The 16,899-nt window shown below is 34.7% G+C and overlaps 1 protein-coding gene across 5 annotated transcripts in view; it reads right to left on the bottom strand.

Moving 5' to 3' along the window:
* The window catches only part of LOC128991704 (monocarboxylate transporter 2-like), a 512,626-nt gene that overhangs the window by 131,771 nt on the left and 363,956 nt on the right, over positions 1 to 16,899 (bottom strand). For 2 of the 5 annotated variants that reach the window (XM_054414815.1, XM_054414817.1), the window contains exon 1: positions 14,090 to 14,361. The exons of the other annotated variants lie outside the window; for them this stretch is intronic. In XM_054414815.1, coding sequence (XP_054270790.1) covers positions 14,090 to 14,339 — 250 coding nt within the window. In that variant the 5' untranslated portion in view covers positions 14,340 to 14,361. Of the gene's footprint in view, positions 1 to 14,089; positions 14,362 to 16,899 lie in introns of those variants that run through there. 5 annotated transcript variants of the gene reach the window in all.

Here is a 16,899-nt window from a genome sequence, read left to right as displayed (position 1 = left end):
AATAGTAGTTAGTGGGAAGGGAAGAAGTTGCAGAGATCATCTGATCGACTCTGCTAAAGTCAGTAGCTTTTTCATCGACCAGACGTCTTTGTTCATCGCGTTATTACTAAATGGTATAGACTGACGAAACTGTTGATATTATTTGGTAAAATAACTACACATATCATTTCACCCATTGAACATTCAACATTGATACAAAACGAAACACATGGTACTGATTTAATACCATAATGATATCAAAAATGTTCACCTCAGTTCTTTTTCACACACCATTAGCATGTGTAACGTTTTGTAGATATTAATTAGTGAGTTGGGAAAGGTATTAATGGATATATACGGTGGGAGGTGGAGGTATATAACCAGAGATTAGTGACGTCATGACACTAACACGTGTGCTGGGCTTGGGGTGATGAAGAGGCAGACTTAGCTAGGTGAAATATCGGACGACGTGTCTTTGGCCTCACTTAATAAACCTGTTCTACCAGACGATGGTTGAATCGTAAACGACTGTTTCGTTGGAAACTTTTTGTTTCAACAAGAACAAATAATTTGAAAACAAGTATGGATGGTTTACGTATGATCATTGACTATTGAGTCAAATGTAAGACACAATTGTTATGATTTGTTTGAATTTTTATGAAAAAAGACTAAAATGTCTCAAACATAAAGCTGATTCCTAAACAAAAACACCAATCTCTAACGATGTCTAACGACGATTGGTGTGCTCAAGGTAATTGAAACCAAACAAACTTGCAATAAACTATGAGTCCTATTTTTATTTAAAGAAGTAGTATTAAAAGTAATAAATAGTATCGAAATATTACCAATGTAATTAGTGTTACAAATTTAATTTGCAGCATTTAGCTTATATTTCGAGCCTTATTGCTATCGCATAGGCACCCAAATAGAAAATAATGGCATTTTAAGAAAATTATTAATAAACATAACCTTATTTTAATAATCTATAAACAGTCTAGACCCAGATCTGGCCCCGATATTCGTACACAGGCAATCCCAATAACTACTAAGCACCAACTAATCCACTATACGTTATTTAACCTATTAGTAGAAAATGCAGAAACATTTTCCTAACCTTTTTCCAATGAATTCAGCAAATGTTATTGTTAAAAAAATTTTAATCCATCAACCGATAATGCTAAATGTTGTTCTAACAAAACAGTGTTTGACCTTCAGACAGTGAGCTACTTAAAAAATAGATAGCATATGAAATGATTTAAACACAAAACTAGACATCTAAACCGATAAACCCGTTAGGTTATTGCCTCAAGTACACCATGGGAACTAGCTTGTAGTGGGTGAACTGTGCGTCGTGGAACTGATAACATCAGTTGTGTCTTCGACCTCGCCTTCTCACCTGACCTTCATCCTTCAGCAACAGACTTGCTTGAACGAGAGTTAATGCTGATACATTTCCCATCGACGATGCTTTTACTCTACAAAATGTTTTACTGGTTCAACGTCCTCATTTGTGGCCGAAATTGTCTTTCGAGTTGGACATGAAAGCTACTACTGTATCAAGAACCCCAAAGCTTGATCATTTTGTAAAAACATTATGTGAAAAGCAAAATGTAAAGGTTTTTATAGTGTGAAACTGTAGGGTGATGCTTAATATAGGTTCACAGGGCACAAAAACCAAAGGAATCATAAAAACTCCTAAAAACGTTTAGGCCAGAATAGTTTGACAAATTGGATATATCTTGCTATAAAACCTACTGCCCAAAAACTCTGTGTCTTCGTTTTAACAAAACTTGATTCTTAGTCAACAGTTAGTTGTCAAGGCAGTTTTTTTTGTGAATCGTCCACTAGCAATGTTATGGAATATATACAATAGCAAGTTACTTCTCGTCATGTTGAAAATGTTTTGAGCATAAAACATGCTTGATAAGATTAATAACTGACGTTTTGAAAGCAAACCATACTTTTAAGCCTCCATAATCGTTTGAGGAAACATTTGCAAACCCCGCTATGCTAATTATGAAGGTAATTTCACCACAACTGCCTTGGAAATTTGTTTTTGTTATGCATCGGTTTGATAGTAAACAAGTAAATCACAACCTTCACAACCAACCGAAAAAAAGTCTATAAAATGCTAAGAAAAAATAAAAGCTACGAGAAAGTATAATGAAACGCGAAGGTGTATAAATATAGCGATGAGGTTCGTCAGGTTAAGTTATTCCATGTTGATGTGGTTGGCCTGGTGGAGGGGGGGGGGGGCGTAGCAAATTGAAACCCAAAAAATTGTTGATCCCATGAGTGGGCGAGTGATAGCCGGGGAGAAATAATTCAATGAATATTAAAAACCTGAGTTGCCTCAATGTTCCTTTGGCTCGGTTTATCATGACAGTTCTCATACTTCCCTTTTACTATGTGTGATATTATTAAGTGTAAGTAAGTCAATTAAGTAGCCTAATAAATGGGTGCAAATGTAGTATTGAAATGAAACTGAAAACTTTCAAAATTTGAACAAATGTACGAGACTGTAAATTAGATGAAAAACTTCTTATGAATTTCACTACTCTTGCTCCATCCTTAACTAATAAAAACTATAGTATAAAGTTTTGTCGTTCAAAAGTATTTACAATGATACATAACGGGCAGCAGAATGGATAGCTGAGTATAGAAAAGGTAAATGTAATTAGCTAATCGTAAGAAAATATCCAGGACGCTATATTTTTAAGGATTAGGAACATACATGCAGCATACTTATTGCGTTGAAAACTATAAAATTCATACCGTCGGTATAAGAAAATCATACAGTAATAATACTTTAATTCCTCACAGAAAAGACAACCCTACGGTTTAAAATTTGAACTACCGTTAAGGCTTTTAAAGTATACCGTTTAACCAATAATGCATGGTTTCTCAGTATAAATTATGTTTTTACGAATGAATAACACACCTGCGCATTTTCAAACTGGGTAGATAAAAGAGTAATTACAGAAACTGTATTAGAAGGGAACGCTATTAAATTTTAAATAAACAAGCAGAACGTATTTACAACTAATCATCGCAGACTACTCATTAGGTTAGTCAGAGAGTTGTTGGCCACTCGCATAATATTGTACATAAATAACTCTTGACAAGACGTAATTCAACGCAGCACTAAGTGATGGGAGTCACAGTTTTAATGCTTGGCTTGACTCAGTAATGTGTACTTTGATTATCATGCAAACTATAATCATGAAAAATGCCCGTCAACTATGCTCGTTAGAGAACAAGTACTTAAGTCATTGTAATAACACTTACATACACAGATGAAGTTTTCTCATGGTATTCAAAGAAACGTACCTGTAACAATAAATGTAATTATAACATACAATTCAATTCGTCAAGTCAAACTCTTGAATGTAGGCTATCATTACGGACAAAATATATGTTAAAATCCACAAATGTTCTGTAATTGTAACATGACGTAATATATAAATCAAATTGTATATTTATGGTTTAGCTTTTGTATGATATATATAGCAACGTGTGACTTTGGTATGCATAATTGGGTGAGAGGACCACATTTGGTCTACAACGAAGAATAAAAACTCATTTCAGGTGACCTATGCAAACGTCATAGGTTCCTAGCCTTGTACCATAATGAACCATATAGAGGGGTGAGATTAGCGTTGATCTAGTTTAAATCATAGAATTAACTAAAAGCTCTTATTAAACACTTTATTCCAAACCAAATACTAAATCATGGGCAGTTACCATGCTTTCAGTACAGGGATCTTATACTAGAGCTAGAATATTCCCTCAGCACGGTTTCCTAAACTATAGTTCCCCATCAGTACAGTGTCCTTAGCTATAGTCCCCTCACAGTACACTATCCTAAGCTAGTCTTCCCCATGTACAATTGTCAATATCCTAAGCTATTATAGTCCCCTCACAGTACAACATCCTAAGCTCTTCTCTATTTAAAATATGTCAATATCCTAAGCTAGTGTCTTCCCTCATGTACAATATATCAATATCCTAAGATAGAGTCTTTCCCATGTACAATATGTCAATGTCCTAAGCTAGAGTCTTCCCCATGTACAATATGTCAATATCCTAAGCTAGAGTCTTCCCCATGTACAATATGTCAATGTCCTAAGCTAGAGTCTTCCCCATGTACAATATGTCAATATCCTAAGCTAGAGTCTTCCCCATGTACAATATGTCAATGTCCTAAGCTAGTGTCTTCCCTCATGTACAATATATCAATATCCTAAGATAGAGTCTTTCCCATGTACAATATGTCAATGTCCTAAGCTAGAGTCTTCCCCATGTACAATATGTCAATGTCCTAAGCTAGAGTCTTCCCCATGTACAATATGTCAATATCCTAAGCTATAGTCCCCTCACAGTACAACATCCTAAGCTCTTCTCTATTTACAATATGTCAATATCCTAAGCTAGTGTCTTTCCTCATGTACAATATGTCAATATCCTAAGCTAGTGTCTTCCCTCATGTACAATATATCAATATCCTAAGATAGAGTCTTTCCCATGTACAATATGTCAATGTCCTAAGCTAGAGTCTTCCCCATGTACAATATGTCAATATCCTAAGCTAGAGTCTTCCCCATGTACAATATGTCAATGTCCTAAGCTAGAGTCTTCCCCATGTACAATATGTCAATATCCTAAGCTAGAGTCTCCCCCATGTACAATATGTCAATGTTCTAAGCTAGAGCCTTTCCCATGTACAATATGTCAATGTTCTAAGCTAGAGTCTTTCCCATGTACAATATGTTAATGTTCTAAACTAGAGTCTTCCCCATGAACAATATGTCAATGTCCTAAGCTAGAGTCTATCCCATGTACAATATGTCAATGTCCTAAGCTAAAGATAGAGTCTTCCCCATGTACAATATGATTTAGAGTCTCCCCTCTGTCCACGATACCATGAAAGTCTCTACTGAATCTACTGCTGTAGCCTCCCTACATTACGGTATCGTCTACGTGGTGTTACAGCCCAGCCTCTTAATTCGCTCTCGCATTATGCGAGATTGGTGCAATTTGCGTGGAATGTCGGCGAGAACTCCCGCTTTGATACCCGGAGAGAGAGACGGCCTGGGGCGACCTTCAGCTGGAAATGTCAAGAACTGACGGCAAATGTTGTGGCGTGTTGCGCGTTATGTTTCAACTTAATAGGCATTTCATATTACGAGATTAGTTAGTACAGTAGGTATATGATTTTATTAGTTTATGTTTTCCTATGAAACTTAAGTTTCTTGTTTCCTCTAGCTGTACTATTTACATTTTCTATAGTTTAGTTACGATTTAGCTTAACTGCTAAGAAGAGTAGCAGTTTCATGCATAATGAACATTTTTTTATCATTCTGTCTGTAAGTTAAAATTGCCATGGCATGATAAAATTACTTTTATCATGTAATACTAACGACAAATTTCATATTTTAAAGCGTAGCCCATTTCAAAATAAAATTTTAGAAACTCTCTTTATGGTAGGCCAATAAAAGAACGGGGGGTTTTAGGGATGGTAATTTTTCTTAGTTAAAAAAATGCCTGAGTCAAAGAAACGTAAAACATATTTTTGTTTCCCAAACATTTAAAAACACGTGAAACCGGATACGTCCCGATAAACCCAGGATACTTTGGCTTAACCATCTGATAAACTCCAGTTTGAACATTTGGCAAGCTTCATGAGAAACCCCGAATCAGATAAGGCATTTAGAAATTCACGACTGAGAAATAAACTCGAAACGAGACTAATTTCGAGTTGCCATAACCCGCCTAAGTCAGCCGATTTGATGGACAGGTGCCAAAGTAGGCCAACACATCACTGGGGACGACACTCTTGAGAATCCTGTATTTGTCACTTTTGAAATATATTAAGGTAACACAGTACTCAAATATAAATTTTTTTTATTATTTAGTTTTGTAGAACAGGCTTTTCTTAACACGTATATAATAAAAATTAAGGAAGAACAAAATTATTTTTAAAATTTTCAGCTACTTTTATAAACTATTGCAGCCAAATTTAGCATGTCCAAGGTCCTACTACTAATCAAGACGTAGAGGGTACGCCGTCAAATATTACATTTTTTTAACATTTTTTATTATTTAGTTTTGTAGAACACACCTTCCTGAACACGTACATACCAAATATTATGGAAGAAAAAAATTATTTTAAGCTATACAGCGACTTTTACAAACTCTTACTTTAGCATGCCCAAGGGTCCTACTCCTACCCGTGACAGGGGGTACTTTTGTCGTTTTCCGAAAGTCAAGTGGTTTTTAGTCAGGCACACTTTTCTTCCTCAATTATAATCCAATTTCAATAAAAATTGGTGTGTGTGTTCCTCATATGATAAGGAACAATAATACGGATCAGTTTCCATGACAACCAAAAACCTTTGAGATAAAAAAATATTTTATGTTACAAAATTACAAAATATTTTATAAAATCATCAGAGATTTTAAATCATACTAATAATTTAATTTTGCTCAAAAACTTTTTTGCTTCATATTATTGTTGGTAATAATGTATTAAACTTAGTACAAAAATTTCAAGTCGATAAGTTAATATTTGTAAAAGTTATGTGTACCTAAAAACTGTCATTTTAACATGGGCGGGATAGGGAGTACTGTGTCACCTTAAATAAACTTCTAAAATAACTTTTCTCAACATATCCTTTATTTCCGCGATTTAATTGGTCAAAGCTGTTATAATCTACTGTTGAATAGGAAACATAGGGTCATAATCATATTTAATGTGGTTCTTTCTTTGTTCTATGTTCGTAGTTTTTTTTAGAAACACTTTCTTATTCAACCGAAGAATAAATTATAGTATGTCTTGAGGGAAGGAATAATCAAGTAAGTACCTCAGATGTGTTCTGCATGAAAGTATAACTAATAACTATACCATATCGGCTAATTTCAGTAAGACGTACTCCTTTATGGTTTTAAAAACAAGCAAAAATAAATAGTTTTATTGTTAACCGTACCAATATTGAACCAACCGTCGACTAAATTGTGTTAGCCATTAGAATTAAATTAACTCAGAGTATAAAAGTACACACGAGCAATACTTATAGCACCATAAAATATAATTACTGAATCTTAAGAACAATAAATTGTGGTAAGAGTGTGCTTCTGAGCGGTCCGCGAACAGCTGTACTGCAATGGACAAGTGTTAACTAAGTCTACAGGAATCTAATTTGTACCGCGGACAGACGAGGAACAAGCTGGACCCGTATACGAGACAGCGGAACAGGGAACAGATGTAGTTGGGAATGTAACCAGCTGTTGTCTGCGGTTGTGGACAGAATAACAAGAAACCGCAGTGGATAAGCTTATTTTTTATTTTCAAACAATGAATGAGAGATACGATTGTTGAATTATTTACATAACTAGCTGAACCCGGCAGACGTTGTCTTGCCTTTGACTATTTATAATTTAAGTACCGTTACGTTTAATTGTCTCGTTCGCATGGCTCAATCACGTCCTGGTTGAAGTTCGTTCGCTACGCTCACTCACCTTTAGGTTGGAGCTCGTTCGCTACGCTCACTCACCTTTAGGTTGGAGCTCGTTCGCTGCGCTCACTTGCCTTTCAGGTTAGCTCGTTCGCTACGCTCACTTGCCTTCAGGTTAGCTCGTTCGCTACGCTAACTCGCCTCCAGGTTGAAGTTCGTTCGCTACGCTCACTCACCTTTTGGTTGCAAATTGGCAGTTGTCATAAATGTAAAAGAAATAATAGTGCTGCACCCTGTTGGCAATCCTTGTAACTTTAAAGCTATTGAACATCATAGAACAGAACCAACTTGTTTAATTGAAACAGCTGTTAAGATTCATTAATTCCATTTCTCATAAGGTTAACATGGGAAACTCCAGATCCACTGGGGCGGAGCCGATTAGACGGATCACGAAATTGATGGTGTATAAACCTATTCCATGACATTCTACACGTATGTACCAAGTTTCGTGGCAATCGGTTCAGCGGTGTCCGAGTTTATCACCCCCAAACAAACAAACAAACAAATATACTGTATATACAAACATCCTCTTTTATACTTATAGATTGTTTCATAATGTAATATGTATCTTAAATTGAATAGTCAAGTTGTGTTATTTTTTTTAGGAATTACAGGCTCTTTGTATAAATAAAGTAAATTTTCCAAACATCTAACTAATAAATAATGTTTATTGGGAAAAAGTATCTAAGCTATTACTATGTTGTATATTCAATACTAATGGTTACATTTAAATGAAAGAAGGCTGTGATATTTTCTCTACGGTGTTGCACCATTACAGGACGAAGAAGAAAAATCTCAGACAAAAGTTCATTAGCCTATATGAGAAGGACTCGATGAGATCCAGAGAAAGGGTGTACAAAAAAATGTAAATTTTGTATAGTTAAAATCTATGTTTTATGACTTGTTCTATAAATTGAGTGTTCTCTGATATCATAACCATAAATTTTAAAATTAATGAAATTATTTTTATCTATAGTTTACAAGCAATATATTTATGGAATATTGTAACACACATACATTTTACACTAAAAACGTTGAAAACATTGAATTAAACTTTAGAACCTACTTAAATCATGCAATAAGAGGATTATAACGGCCAACCTGCTTTACCATCCATTTACAATTTCGAACAATTCACATTCGGATTTCAAAACATATTCTGAAAGGTATAGGCTAATAAAGTTGAACAAGACAAGCCAATACAAACAACTCAAGACCTGAAACTCCTTACTTGGACAATCACAAGTTATTACCACGGCGCACTGCTGCTGAGGAACAAAAGAAGGTTGTAAACAAGCAGCAAACCTGCGCCCAAACTTGCCAAATAAATTCGCTAATGGCAATCGAGCGAAGTAGCGGCTCGAACAAGTCTAAACATCGTGTAAGGGGTTGATTGTTACAAGGGGAGGCAATGTATTCAGAAAGGGATTGTTATTCTATGATCTCCTATTGAAATGGAAAGTCTGTGGTAAAATATACTGTTTTTTTTATCTACCTTTGATGAAATAATCATAAATTGATCTTAGGCTAATGAAAAAATTGATCCGAGTGCAAAATCGAATTTTCCTAGGGTCTAGAATCAACAGCCTTCATAATTGAAGGTGAATTTTAAAACCACTTGACTACGCAGACAGATTAAAGTTAATTCGTAGCCTACATTTATTTATGTTTTCTACTATGTTCAACTACAGTACTACTAAACTAAATAACCTACCTTTAGTTCACGTTGCTACTTAATCCCAAGTTGATCGAAAACTTTAGAAGTTATAATTAAGAATTGAGAAACGTTTGAATCAACAGTGTTTGAACGATAATATTTATGAACTACAAATGCAAACTTCACCGTTTTATTAAAAAAAAATACAGATTCCCACTAGAATTTTATTACAAACAATGTTGGTAAGGTGTTTATTAATAGTTTTAATAAGTTTGAACAACTTGTGTTAACCAGATAAGGTTACTTCCAAAGTGTTACTTTTAAGAAAGACAACCAAATTACAAAATCAAATTTCAATTAAGATTATACATTTTACATTATTTTTTAACGAAACCTGAATAATTATAAAACCAAACAAAATGTTAGATGGATTACGAAACTCTATGAGTCACGCACATTTACGTGTTACGACATCGACATGGGTGGCGAAGGGGAACTGGGCATAAATTAAAACCCAAAACAAAATGGTAATCCTGGGAGTGGGCAAGCGATATTGTAGCGATAAATATTTAAAACTCGCTACGCCTGGCCAGGTCGATCCTACGAACCTGGGATCAAGGATCACTCTTGTGCTTTTATCAGCGTATCACATGCAACGGCCCAACAACATGACGCTATTAACGGTAAGGCGTTTATTAGATAGGTTTCTCATGCTATTGCAAAGTCCAATAAAAGAAGCCCGTTTAAATGCGTTTCGTGGTAAGTTACGTTTTGAGCGCATGGATATCGACTTGTTTTTTCCTTTTACTTTATTTTTACCATTGTACATTTGAAATATTGATCAAAATTAAATGCAAGTAGATTTTTATCACATTATGACGTTTTTAGCTGTTTTACATACGTTAATTGGTGGCTGAAAGTTACGTTTCGCTGACCATGCCAGCTTTCATCGTTATTTGGGGACCGAGCAGATTTTTACATCCTTGGGACCGCAAAATCAGCTGCCCGATTACTTTCTTAAGACATGAATACATACACAACCAGTACCCATAACTTTGCAATATAACTGCTTTATTGTCACCGCTTCCTAACAACTATTTATTTTTTTTCTAATTCCTCAAATTATTTCTTTACTTAACCTTAAAGATGTAGTTGGCTTGATGCAGTGTGCATTATTATTGTGGTGAATAGTGGTAATAGGGACATTAGGGTATAGTGTTGTGAAAAATAGCGTTCATACCACGAACTGAAATGGATTCGCAGCTCTCACTCGTTTTAAAGTTCTCGACTTAGTCTCGAGCATAAAAACTATCTCAAGTCAGAAAAACATCATTTTCGGCCCTAGGTACGAAATATACTATTGGATAAAATTGTTGGATAAAAGACCATTGGGGGGCATTTTTTTAAATAGTAATTAACATAAAGGCAACATTTGCTGTATACCATCAATGAATACAGACCTTATTCATTGATACCATTCAGCTTTATACTTTGAAATATCGCACGCTTTTGCTTTTCTCATACTGATTACATTAATTTTATATTTAGACTGTTATATGAATAATATATTAAATAAGAATGTCAACACTTATGAATCTGTATTTTTACCGTGCATATTCATTTATTATGTCTTTTGTATAAGTCTAAGCAGAACGTCTAGGTTTATTATTTATAATATCATTCTAGCTTAAAAGAGTAATTTGCAGATTTTTAGTTTAACACAAAGAAGGAACAGCTAAAAGAGGCACGCCCATGTTAGATAAACATGTGGACCAAGTAAGTTATCGATAGCTTCATGGATTTATTCCAATATGGCGCAAGAATTAAAAGTTTGTAAAATATGCTTGTTTTTATTTAAATCTGTTCTTATGGAAATATGTATGATTCTATAGGTTATTTTGCCTAGAGACGCATAAAAACGTCCCTGTACGTGCCTTTCAATCAAGACGTAAGCATTTGTTTAAGTTTTGCACTTGTAATTTGTCCAAAACTCTCTATTCCGCCATTGCAGACGAGCAGAAGTAATTTAGTATATTACGTCCAAAATAAAAGTAAAATTTAAACTAACGAACCGGTAAACTTGCAAGTTAAACAAGAACGAATCCTAAATTAAATTATGTAAAAAAAAAACTATCAAAATCTATTCTTTGCGATTTGTGATAAGAAATAATGTTTTTTTAGATTAAAGTAATGTTAGAAATACGCCCCAAACAAGACGTAAGAAAGCAGGGTCATATTTCTTGTAGAAACGCCGTTTACATTTACATTTAACGTTAACTGAGGCTGGATCTCTTGTTACAAGATTGGATTGTAAGTGAGATTGTATCTAGTCTGTAGCCATTTAAATGTACCTCCCTATGAAGTACTTCAACTAATTTTCAACGTGATATAATCACTACAGTAGCTAGATCAAATCTTTGTATAACTATCCCTTTTCAATAGATAGACTAATTAGATTAACTAATAAAACACCAACTAACTAATATTTTATAAATTTAGGATAAACAATTAAACATATAGATTAAGATTTTCATAAAGATAAACCAATGTAAGCAACCCATTTTACAACAGACTGCTAACACATTAGCACAGGTTAGGCCATAATGAACCTTATTGTATCTCTAATCCCGCCAATAAACCACCATTATCGCTAACACCCACGTGCAGTGATTGTAAATTGGTTTGATCCCTTCTAACAATTATTACATGATCTACATTTTACGATGCAGTAAAACCTACGCTTAGCAATAAACGTCGGCCGCCATTTGTCTAGAATCTTGTTTAATGATTTAAACGTTGTTACATGCAAATTTTACCAATGTAAAAAACATGTTTAAAGCCGTAAAATATTGTGAATATTACAAGTTTTCCACAGTTGAACAGTTTATTTATTATGCTTTTTTAGTCAATGGTCTGAAATAATAATTAAAATAACTAAGCGAAAGCAACTGTTTTGTTCTAAAAATACAATAAAACGAGGACAAAGTATGTTATACAAATCGATGGAAAAACAAATGTAGTAACGTGATTATATTAAGAATGGAAACACTTGAGTGTGGATTTAGTGTGGATAGTGTTGATCAGTCAGAGTTTTCAGGTTTTTGAATGGCAAAGAACCGTTATTTTCCTTTCTGATGAGCTGACCTTTTCAGGATGTTTGCACAAAACTATTGAACATAATGATACTTATTAGGGGAATAAAATTATGGAGCCTACGAAGTGTGAAACCGCTTTGAAAATTTCTCTCCGGTTCACAATTTTATTTCCTTTAATAACAATAAAAAAATACAAAAACTTAAATAACAAAATGCCAACAAATATGCCAAGGAAAGGTGTCAATGAAATGGGTAGAATGAAACAAATTGCATAAAAACGTCCCCCTATTTCAAACGACAAATTCGTTTATAAGATAAATTCCTGTTTTAGAGTACAAATCGGCAAAATACACTTTGAAACGAATAGGTATCCGTTCATTGTTTAATTTATGGGTTTCCTGATCAATTAATTCACCTAAATAAAAAAATCCCTAAATTAAAATCACTAGCTATATTGACATTCGGCAATGTAAAATATATAGTTTTTACTGTGAACAATAATAGAACAGACCAGAGCCGCAGTTGGTTGGCTGAGCCGCTGAAACTACAAAGCGGTTTTCCAAGTAGTTCAGCAAATCCATTAGACGGATTACCTCACTGTTCTAGACTCTATCTCTCACTCTCTCCCTCAATAAAATCTATCACTCTCTCCCTCTCTATCTCTCTATCTTTGATATACGTGGGAATCGATAGTAAAGACACATTACCATACGTTATTGCAACTAAAGCAATTTGATTTAGTCACCGGAATGCATCTCCTGTAAACGATAATCGCTTTGATCAACTGGTGAACACCAGGTAATTTAAGGTTTTATAATTGTCTATATTGATAAGGAACAACAACAAACAAAAATGATGATGATTTTTGTTTGTTGTTTATTACATTATTCTAGATTAGTATGCAGTTTCCGAACTAAATTAATATGTGTAACAGTTTGTTACTTTTCAAGTCTGCCAACTTTGTTTATTCAACGTTAAGAAATAATGAATTATAAACGTTCATGCGTACAGATTTTGTGCGGATTGTCGAGTAAAATTAATTTATACTTTTACAAGGTAATATTCATATTTTATTATAAATCACCTTCCAGTTACCCTATATAGTATAGCGATTGATAACGGTCATACGTCAATCCCATACGAAGGACGAACGGGTACCTGAGTACCATGATACGTGCGATTAGAATAGTCTAGTTTTAGTTGTTACATTTTTATCGAGCTTCTAACGCTAGAAACTGGATTCAAAATTTTCTGTTGTAAAATACATTATTTTGTATAACCTTGTGTTAGGGGCATTGCTGAGTTCAACCATAAATATATCAATAACCACAACGAATAGCCGTAATAATCCAAAGACGTCAAGAGAGATAATGTATTTATTTTTTGATTAATAGATGAAAAATTGATTTCCAACAACACTGAAGAGATGCACCGAATTAGGATGTTATTATTTTCCAGATTTATGCAGCTAAGAGTTACGTACTTTGTTTTAAAATCTACGGGTTATTTCCGTTGTAGCCCTATTGATGTATAGTAAAATATTAATCGTAAGTCCGTGGCTTTTCAAAAATGGTATTTTTTCCTCTGTGATTTCATAGTTTCAGATGTGCAAAGGTTAAAAAACGCTATGATCTGAAATAGTTATGTTGAGTACTATTGCGTTTTACGAATCGCTAGTTGCCTAAAAATTATTCTCCGTTGTAATAAAAATACTGGCTCGCTTGATGTATACATTTCACTCTGTGTAGCCCTTCTTTAACATTTCTTATAACTCACTCACTCTCTTACCCTTTACTGAATATATTGTAAATAGTGTGTAGCACTGAGTTTCAGCACCAACTGACCTGTAGCCATCTGCGAGACGTGGAAGTGTTTCTGCACCTCAGGTATGAACACCCCGACTGCCATGTGTAGCCCGTGGGTGAGGACCTGGACCGCCACGGCCACCGCGACCACCAACCATCCCCATCCTCCCTCTGGGTAGTAGTGTTGCCGTATTGTCGGGGGCGCCGCCCTCCTGACTGGACACAGAACTTCACTGCAGGACGGCAAGTCACTGCATGTGGCTAGGCCGGAGTCCGGGTCTGCCAACATCACATCCGATGCGGGTCGTGTCCCGCCGCGCACTGACACTGACTAGCTAGCTAGCGGTCGTCGCGTCGCGGCGCGGTGCGGCGCTAGTGCGCATGCGCGCCCAACAACAATACCACGACAATCGCAGCATGAATGGCGGGGTCGACGGACGCGGCCTTGGGCCAGGATGAATTAAAGATGAGTTAAAATTCGCGATAGAAATGGGTTCAGTTTACTTTTCACTTGTAGGTCTTTACGTTGTGGTTACACCAAACGATAGATTAATAGTGGCAATTGTCAAAATAGTTCAGTAATGTCAAGAAAGGTGTAAATAAATTTAGTGATTTTTGTTGACTATTATTTAACATTTTGGGGCAGTTGCTTTAGAGAAATTCTGTAACTTTTGTATAGAACTGTCGTGACTTTTTTTTATAAAATAATAAAAGGCCACATTCAAATAAATCACACTTCTTGGTACAGTATTCAATTGAAAAATTATACAGTAGGCCTAATACGGGTACATTTATCCAAAGGGCTTCCCAAATCATTTGCCTAGTTATAAGAAATTAATGATAATGTTTTTAATATTCTACTGTATTAGCAAAAATATAAAAAATACCAACAATAGTAACTATATGAACAGTTTTAAATTAGCTGGTTTTTAAGTTTTAAAGAAAAATATGCTTTATATAGCAACGTAAAAACTATAGCCCATTCTTCTAGAAATCAATCGACTATTTTCTTTTTTGTACATCATGGTATAATTACCTTAAATTACGTTAATATGGCAAAACATGGTACGATTCAAGGTGGCGCAGTGAACCGTGATTTACATTGGGCTTACACACTCGGCAGAGAAATTATAAAACTTAATTGAGGTAAAAAGTTGGGAGAGATGTAATCGCTGTGTCTGCTGCTAATTTCACTCCGGCAAAGTTAGGCAATTAGAATTAGGACGAGGGAAGGAGACTGAGAATGTGAGGGGGAGAGATGTTGTAGTGTAAAAGGGGGTAATGCTACAAATAAACGTGTTAACAAAGAGCATTTAATGAAAATTTGGAAAAATACCGTTCCCTACTTCAATTCACTATGTAAATAATGAAATAACGTACCATTATGATTTGATTTGGCATCACTAGAGAGAAATTCTTTATTTATACACATTATTTTGCAGCACTAATCCGTATCAACAATAAATCTTAATGAAGAAATTACAATGTTGTTCAATAAGTAAGCCACTGACTACGTTGGCCTACCAGTTACAGGAATTTACATGTACTAAAGTATCACACAACCTTACAACGTTTTATTTTTGCTTCGTATTTTTTTTAATTGCATTTAAGGTTGTTAGATCTGCCTGAATTAGGCCTATAAATAATTCCACCATTGTCATTGTTTTAAATTGACTATTCGTTAATTTGTTTCTGTAAGCCAACATATTATCTACAACAATGGAAATGGAATATTTGATACTGAAGGAAACTGGATGGAAAATATTGTACACCAAGCAACGAATTCCCACATAAAAATTAATAATTAATAACTTTCCAACATATTCACTAATACCAAACCAACATATTCGTTCTACTAGCAAATCACAGACAAGTATGTTTACCTATAAAGTGTTACTGTCCAGTTGTCATAAACACCGTACAGAGAGCTATAAGTTTGTCATGTTATAAACCATGCAAGCGACGACTAGACGGCTAATGGCTTCATTAAATCCACTGTAACAGCCTTAATGGAAACTGAGTTATCACCAAAGCAGTAGACAGCCTTATAGAGACTACAATACCGCAGAGCTGTGAATGATACGTGTGAATGTTGAATGTCGGGACTTGTGAATGATGGCGGGAATGACCTGGTTGAAATGTTGAGCGTATTACAGCGATTCCGATTGTAGTTGGTTGAGTAAATGATCTAGATTGAATGGTAATGTGAATTATATGGCCTTATGATAGTCACTGTTTAAGTCTTTAAGATTCCAAAACACCGTCAAAACACTACAAAAAGCAACGAAAAATACAAACCAAATCCCGAAATATGGGGTTTAAAAAAATATATTTTATAAATCAATACAAATTAGGATCTTATTTTGCTTTTAATGAATGGAATAGCTTACATACCTAACAATTTAACTATTGGTAAGTTTGATCATTAATATGGTTTTATGCTTTCTTTTGGTTTATGTTAACCTTTCAAGAATAGTTCTATCACTATTTGGTTGCAGAATTGTAATATTAGTCAGACAAAGGGTGTTTAGATTATTGAATATATTTAAATAAGAAATTCCACAAAAAGAAATTCCACAAAATAACGTATTAAAAAACTTCATGTTTATCTAACAGTTTATTTAGCTCTAAGTAGACACAACAAAGCTAGAACGTAACTTGAACATTTATCGATCTATAAACTCTGTCAGGTTGTGGCAGGCTGAAATTCCAAGTCTAGGTTATGGTCCTATTAGGGAATAAGCACGCGAAAACAGCCGTCGAATGTTTATGAGAAAAGTTGAGACCGTCGTTAGGTTAGATTTAGATTGCAATGACCCTTGGACCCGTAATCGAGGGTAATTAAGATG

This window comes from Macrosteles quadrilineatus, unplaced genomic scaffold (genome assembly GCF_028750875.1).
Source record: "Macrosteles quadrilineatus isolate MER2022 unplaced genomic scaffold, UCM_ALF_1.0 Scaffold_4__1_contigs__length_99947679, whole genome shotgun sequence".
Taxonomy (NCBI): Eukaryota; Metazoa; Arthropoda; class Insecta; order Hemiptera; family Cicadellidae; genus Macrosteles; species Macrosteles quadrilineatus.
This window is presented reverse-complemented; position numbering and strand designations above follow the sequence as displayed.